The sequence below is a fragment of the Oncorhynchus masou genome, unplaced genomic scaffold (assembly GCF_036934945.1).
Source record: "Oncorhynchus masou masou isolate Uvic2021 unplaced genomic scaffold, UVic_Omas_1.1 unplaced_scaffold_983, whole genome shotgun sequence".
NCBI lineage: Eukaryota > Metazoa > Chordata > Actinopteri > Salmoniformes > Salmonidae > Oncorhynchus > Oncorhynchus masou.
Genome location: NW_027016346.1, coordinates 40,001 through 47,500, shown reverse-complemented (window position 1 = coordinate 47,500; position 7,500 = coordinate 40,001). Strand labels below are relative to the sequence as shown.

Here is a 7,500-nt window from a genome sequence, read left to right as displayed (position 1 = left end):
AGAGAGAGAGAGAGAGACAGAGACAGAGATAGAGAGAGAGAGGGAGAGAGAGAGATAGAGAGAGAAGGGGGAGAGACAGAGAGAGGGGGGGAGACAGAGAGAGAGAGGGAGAGAGGGAGAGACAGAGAGAGACAGAGACAGAGATAGAGAGAGAGAGAGAGAGAGAGAGAGAGAGAGAGAGAGAGCGCAAGAGAGTGAGAGACAAAGAGAGAGAGAGAGAGAGAGAGAGAGAGAGAGAGAGAGAGAGAGAGAGAGAGAGAGGAAGCAAAAGAGACATAGACAGATTTGCAGAGAACTTGCAGTCAAACTTCAAGCATTTTCACACATCACTTCCAGATTGACACACAGCTGGTGACTACAGTGGAAGAGAAGAGGTCATGAAACATTTTAAAAATATTTGACCGCGAGTGGTGGGAGAGTGACATTGACGAGAGGAAAAGGGATATTTTTCCCTCAGACCAAACATTGCAAGTGTCTCGTAACAGCACCTGGTGAAAGGTTTCTATGTCAACATCAGAGATAAAACGTAACATAACACAACAATTTGACCAGTCAGACTGTGCAGATCAGACATGACCCTCTATGGAGCCAGACAATCAAGTCCTAACTCCCCCCCCAACCAACAAACAAAGCAAATCACTGAAACTACTTGGCCCTTGGACAATTATTGCCATTGGCAAGTTGAGAGAGAGAGACGGAGAGAGACAGGGAGGGAGAGAGAGAGAGAGAGAGATAGAGAGCGCAAGAGAGAGAGAGAGAGACAGGGAGGGAGAGAGAGAGAGAGAGCAAGAGAGAAAGAGAGAGAGAGCAAGAGAGACAGAGAGAGACAGGGAGGAGAGAGAGAGAGAGAGAGAGCAAGAGAGAAAGAGAGAGAGCAAGAGAGACAGAGAGAGACAGGGAGGGAGAGAGAGAGAGAGAGAGAGAGAGAGAGAAAGCACGAGAGACAGAGAGAGAGAGAGAGAGAGAGAGAGAGAGAGAGAGAGAGAGAGAGAGAGAGAGAGAGAGAGAGAGAGAGAGAGAGAGAGAGAGAGAGAGAGAGAGAAAGCACGAGAGACAGAGAGAGAGAGAGAGAGAGAGAGAGAGAGAGAGAGAGAGGGGGAGAGAGAGAGAGAGAGAGAGAGAGAGAGAGAAAGCACGAGAGACAGAGACAGAGAGAGAGAGAGAGAGAGAGAGCAAGAGAAACAGAGTGAGAGAAAGCACCAGAGACAGAGAGAGCGAGAGAAAGCACGAGAGACAGAGAGAGAGAGGACAGAGAGAAGATACCATCTCTGGCTTTCAAACTTAAAAGACGATTTACAAAACAAAAAGCAAAAAGCTTTTTAAGGGTCACTGGAAGCCATCCTAATCTGAACGTAGGCCTGGGATAGAGGACTGGAGAGAGGTAATGGTCTACAGGGAGGGAGGGAGGGAGGGAGGGAGGGAGGGAGGGAGGGAGGGAGGGAGGGAGGGAGGGAGGGAGGGAGGGAGGGAGGGAGGGAGGGAGGGAGGGAGGGAGGGAGGGAGGGAGGGTCGCTCTGACAAGACCCTTTCATTCTCTCCGACGCATGTTTCTTCTCCCTCCCTCTCTCTCTCTCTCTCTCTCTCTCTCTCTCTCTCTCTCTCTCTCTCTCTCTCTCTCTCTCTCTCTCTCTCTGTCTCTCTCTCTCTCTCCTCTCTCTCTCTCTCTCTCCCTTCCTCTCTCTCTCCCGTCTCTCTCTCCCTCCCTCCCTCTCTCTCTCTCTCTCTCTCTCTCTCTCTCTCTCTCTCTCTCTCTCTCTCCTCCTCTCTCTCTGTCTCTCTCTCCCTTCCTCTCTCTCTCCGTCTCTCTCTCTCTCTCTCTCTCTCTCTCTCTCCCTTCCTCTCTGTCTCTCTCTCCCTTCCTCTCTCTCTCCCTCCCCCTCCCTCTCTCTCTCTCTCTCTCTGTCTCTCTCTCTCTCTCTCTCTCTCTCCCCTTCCTCTCTCTCTGTCTCTCTCTCCTTCCTCTCTCTCTCCGTCTCTCTCTCTCTCTCTCTCTCTCTCCCTCTCTCTCTCTCTCTATAACTTTCTGCTACTATCTGCATGAGAACAATGTTTCATTAGGCTGGGCTGTCTCTCTGAATCAGAGATATATACACAGTCACATTTACCATGAGGACTTTTCTTTAATTCCTGCTCTAGATAGATTGATTGTACCGTTGCTTGGTTGGAGGAGCTCGTCAGCGGCAGTACGATTCTACTCCTTGCTGCTGCGGTTGTATGTAGTCTCACTGTGTCCCAAATGGCACCCTATTCCCTAGTTTAGGGTCCTATTTTTTGACACCGGGCGCATATGGAGCCTTTTAGTAGGCTCAGGGGAGGGAATAGACCTGTCAGAGACGACCGTGTTATTGAACTGAATGTTTTTCCAGGTGAGAGGAGGAGTCGCTTGGTCCTTCAATCTGACTCACTTACTTTGTTTCTGCTTATTGACCAGTCGAACAAAAAAAGCTGAGAAACACTTTAAAAAAAAATAAAAAAATGTGTGAAACAATTCAACTGCGGGGCCGGAGCGCCAAGTCGAGGTCCAAAATGCTTCTAAACATCTTCTACCCTAAAGCCATAAGATTCCTGAACATCTAATCAAATGGCCACCCAGATTATTAACATTACCCCCCCCCCCTTCTCATATCCACACCACTGCCAGTCTCTGCTATTGTCTCGTCACTTAATAATTCCCCGGCACATTGACTCTGTACCGTAATACCCTGTATATAGTCTCCACATTGACTCTGTAATGGTACCCCCTGTATATAGCCTCCACATTGTCTCTGTACCGGTACCCCCTGTATATAGCCTCCACATTGACTCTGTACCGGTACCCCCCTGTATATAGTCTCCACATTGACTCTGTACCAGTACCCCCTGTATATAGTCTCCACATTGACTCTATACTGGTACCCCCTGTATATAGTCTCCACATTGACTCTGTACCGGTACCCCCTGTATATAGCCTCCACATTGACTCTGTACTGGTACCCCCTGTATATAGCCTCCACATTGACTCTGTAATGGTACCCCCTGTATATAGCCTCCACATTGACTCTGTACTGGTACCCCCTGTATATAGCCTCCACATTGACTCTGTAATGGTACCCCCTGTATATAGCCTCCACATTGACTCTGTAATGGTACCCCCTGTATATAGTCTCCACATTGACTCTGTAATGGTACCCCTGTATATAGCCTCCACATTGACTCTGTAATGGTACCCCCTGTATATAGCCTCCACATTGACTCTGTAATGGTACCCCCTGTATATAGCCTCCACATTGACTCTGTAATGGTACCCCTGTATATAGCCTCCACATTGACTCTGTAATGGTACCCCTGTATATAGCCTCCACATTGACTCTGTAATGGTACCCCTGTATATAGCCTCCACATTGACTCTGTAATGGTACCCCCTGTATATAGCCTCCACATTGACTCTGTACCGGTACCCCCTGTATATAGCCTCCACATTGACTCTGTACCGGTACCCCCTGTATATAGCCTCCACATTGACTCTGTACCGGTACCCCCTGTATATAGCCTCCACATTGACTCTGTACCGGTACCCCCTGTATATAGCCTCCACATTGACTCTGTACCGGTACACCCTGTATATAGTCTCCACATTGACTCTGTACCGGCACCCCCTGTATGTATTATTATTTTTTACTGCTGCTCCTTAATAACTTGTTACTTTCATTATTCTTATTTATTTTTATATTATTTTATCTCTTATTCTTATCCGAATGTTTTTGGTACTGCGCTGTTTTTTAGGGGCTCGTACACCTGTTGTATTCGGCACATCTGACTCATAAAATAAGATTTGCATCGGCAATCTTCAAGAAATTTCCACGTCTTTCTTTACAAGGAGTTAACCAAAATGCATGTTAAATTCACCCCTGGTTCTCGTACACACTTAGAAAAAAAGGGTTCTTCATTTGGCAATAAATAGAGATTTTGTTTTCAAAAATGTGTGTACCTATTCTGATGGTCCTGTTTCCTGTTTCCTCTCTCCTCTCCGCAGCACAACATGCCCTTCTGGAGAATCTCCAGCCACTCTGACCTCATGGCCCTCCACCATGCTCTGGACCTGGAGTACTTGTAGCTACCGCTTCCTACGGCCCCTACACCCTACCGGCCCACTGCACCTACCCAGAGGCCACAACACCCTAACGGCCCACTGAACCTACCCAGAGGCCCCTACACCCTACCGGCCCACTGCACCTACCCAGAGGCCCCTACACCCTACCGGCCCACTGCACCTACCCAGAGGCCCCTACACCCTACCGGCCCACTGCACCTACCCAGAGGCCCCTACACCCTACCGGCCCACTGCACCTACCCAGAGGCCCCTACACCCTACCGGCCCACTGCACCTACCCAGAGGCCCCTACACCCTACCGGCCCACTGCACCCACCCAAAGGTCCCTACACCCTACCGGCCCACTGCACCTACCCAAAGGCCCCTACACCCTACCAGCCCACTGCACCTACCCAAAGGCCCCTACACCCTACCGGCCCACTGCACCTACCCAGAGGCCACAACACCCTACCGGCCCACTGCACCTACCCAAAGGCCCCTACACCCTACCAGCCCACTGCACCTACCCAAAGGCCCCTACACCCTACCGGCCCAATGCACCTACCCAAAGGCTCCACAACTGCTCTACCAGACCCTACTGGCCCATACTGGCCACTACTGGCTCCTACTGACCACTACCAACCCCTACTGGCCCCTACCAACCCCTACTGGCCACTACCAACCCCTACTGGCCCCAACTGGCCCCTACTGACCCCTACTGGCCCCTTGTGCTCCACATACCACAACTACTCTACCAGACCTTACTGGCCCACACTGGCCCATACCAACCCCTACTGGCTCCTACTGGCTCCTACTGGCCCCTACCAACCCCTACTGGACCCTAGCGCTCCACATACCACCACTACTCTACCAGACCCTACACTTCCTGCTCCACCTTGCCTTGCAACCTTTCAACTTTCAACTTTCACCACAGCCACTCAGGTCCTCCCACCCAGAACAGACTCTCTGGGGCCCTTTGTGTCGCCTGCCCTCCCCCTTCTTTACCTGGCTGCCCTCTTGCCCTCCCCCTTCTTTACCTGGCTGCCCTCTTGCCCTCCCTCCTTCCCGCCCTCCCCCTCCCTGCATTCAACTAGAGAGAAAAAATGAACAGAAAGAGACCTTTAAAAGAAGAAAAACTGAACAATGAAACAGTCGACATCATGTTGACATACGGCCACAATTCATCTGAACCTGGATTCATTATCTGTGTGTTCGTTCTGAAGGCCCACCGCCCCAAACAACCCGAGTGGGGGTGACATCCAACTCTCTCTCTCTCCCTCTGTCTCCCTCTCCCTCTCGCTCTGTCTCGCTCTCTCCCTCTTTCTCTCTGTCTCTCTCTCTCTCACTCTCTCTCTCTCTCTCTCTCTCTCTGTCTCGCTCTCTGTCTCACTCTCTCCCTCTTTCTCTCTGTCTCTCTCTCTCTCTCCCTCTTTCTCTCTGTCTCTCTCTCTCTCTGTCTCTGTCTCTCTCTCACTCTCTTCCCCACCTCTCCCCACTCTCTCTCCTCTCTATCTCTCTGTCTCTCTCCCTCTCGCTCCGTCTCTCTCTCTCTCTCTCTCTTCGTGGTATATAGAGACAGAGGGGCCCATGTTGTTCTAACTCATCCGTCCTCCATCGTTAATCTCTTGCCCTGCCTGACTTCGGCCTGGGAATTCTGTGCTTCTTATTATTTATGAACAGAGACGTTGTGAGTGTCACTGTCACTAAAGGAGAAGACTTGTGCCTTTTTCACGTTACACAGTATTTTGACTCCCACCTACCCCCACACTATTCCCACACCAGGACGGACGAGGAAAACAGACTAATTAACGTTCATGGAAGAAGTAAAACAAACAAAAAGGTTGTTTTTTTTCTAATAATTTAAAGAAAATTAAGAAACTTTATTTACAATGATGCTGAGACAATCGTGTACAGAGAAAGTCTTTTTTTGTGTGTGTGTGTGTAAATTTTAAGTCACTGGACGATCCTATAGTAATTGGTTAATAGGCTCTTGAAAAGTGAAAAGGGCAAAATGCTATTTTTTTTTTCTCCATTGAAGTAAAAAAAAAAAAGGCATGCTAATCGAGCACAGAAGAAGAGATGATGCCTCTGATGCCTCTGAGCTGAGAGCGGTGGTGATGCTGAGTTGATTCAAAACTTGTTTTGTTCATTAAAACAAACATGTAGATATTACATGGGATTTTGTGCTAACTTCATTTGTCAAGACCAAAAGCATGGATGTCAAAGTGTCAACGAACATTTTATTATTTCATAATTCTGTTCGGTCAACAATGTTGTTTTCTCCCCTCGTACTCTGTTGTGTCCCAACAGGCAACCCCGTTCCCTGTGCAGTACACTACCCATAGGGTTTTGGTCAAAAAATAGTGCACTATAGAATAGTGCAGTATTTAAGGACTAGGGTGTCGTTTGGGACATACCTCCCTCTACACTCAGTATAATGATAAGCCTTGTGATTTCTGTCACATCTTAACTTGACACAACATCAAATCAATCAACTCTCTCTCTCTCTCTCTCTCTCTGTAGATCCATGTTTTACTGGGAATGTTGTTTCTTTAACGTGTCGAAACGTTGTTCAGAACTTATTTTAGCCCTTAAGCATTGAAAGCTTTTTGCAGGTCAAACCAAAAAAAAAACTCCACGTATTTGACATGATGATGATATACCGTACGACTTGGTGTGAAGAGGTTTTGCCGTTGAACCTGATGTGTAATGTTTCCCATGTTCCGTCTGTTGCTAGGAGTCCGTATACAACTACGATTTGAATAAATTAAGGAAAAGGTCAGCTTTCAGGAAAAAGAAAAAAAAACACAAAAAAACAAGCTTAAATAGGTTGTATTCTTTTCTACAAGCGCTAACAAAAAAAACTATTGTACAGCGTAATTTTTTATGAAGTAGTGTTTTTATTTTGCATTTTTTAAATATAATTGTGTTCTTGTGTCCCACTTTTTTTGAATTGCTGAAAATGAAATTGATTACCTATGCCCTTTTTGACAGTACTTATTATGACGGAACTGTGGACTGATGGGGTGAAAATCATGCTGAGAGAGAAGAAGAAAAGCCACTACTTCCTCTAACACAAAGGGGTCATTCAGAACATACATACATATGTTATCAAATGTGAGACAGGGACTGATTCCAGGTCAGTTTCTAACCCCTCCCCCATCCCCCCCTGCACATGCTCACTGTTGCTATGCTGGTGTTGTGGTGGTGACGACCTCTCTGTCTCTGTCTCTCTCTGTCTCTCTCTCTCTCTCTCTCTCTGTCTCTCTGTCTCTCTCTCTATCTCTCTCTCTCTCTCTCTCTCTGTCTCTCTCTCTCTCTCACTCTGTCTCTCTCTCTATCTCTCTCTCTCTCGCTCTGTCTCTCTCTCTCTCTGTCTCTCTCTCTCTCTCTCTCTCTCTGTCTCTCTCTCTCTCTGTCTCTCTCTCTCT

General features: G+C 47.9%; 1 protein-coding gene across 5 annotated transcripts in view; it reads left to right on the top strand.

The window, feature by feature from the left end:
• The window catches only part of LOC135538565 (eyes absent homolog 1-like), a 157,548-nt gene that overhangs the window by 149,674 nt on the left and 374 nt on the right, over positions 1-7,500 (top strand). For all 5 annotated transcript variants that reach the window (XM_064964457.1, XM_064964456.1, XM_064964454.1 and 2 more), the window contains one exon: positions 4,013-7,500. This exon is cut by the window's right edge and continues 374 nt beyond it. In XM_064964457.1, the coding sequence (XP_064820529.1) occupies positions 4,013-4,093 (81 nt within the window). In that variant the 3' untranslated portion in view covers positions 4,094-7,500. The remainder of the gene's footprint in view (positions 1-4,012) is intronic.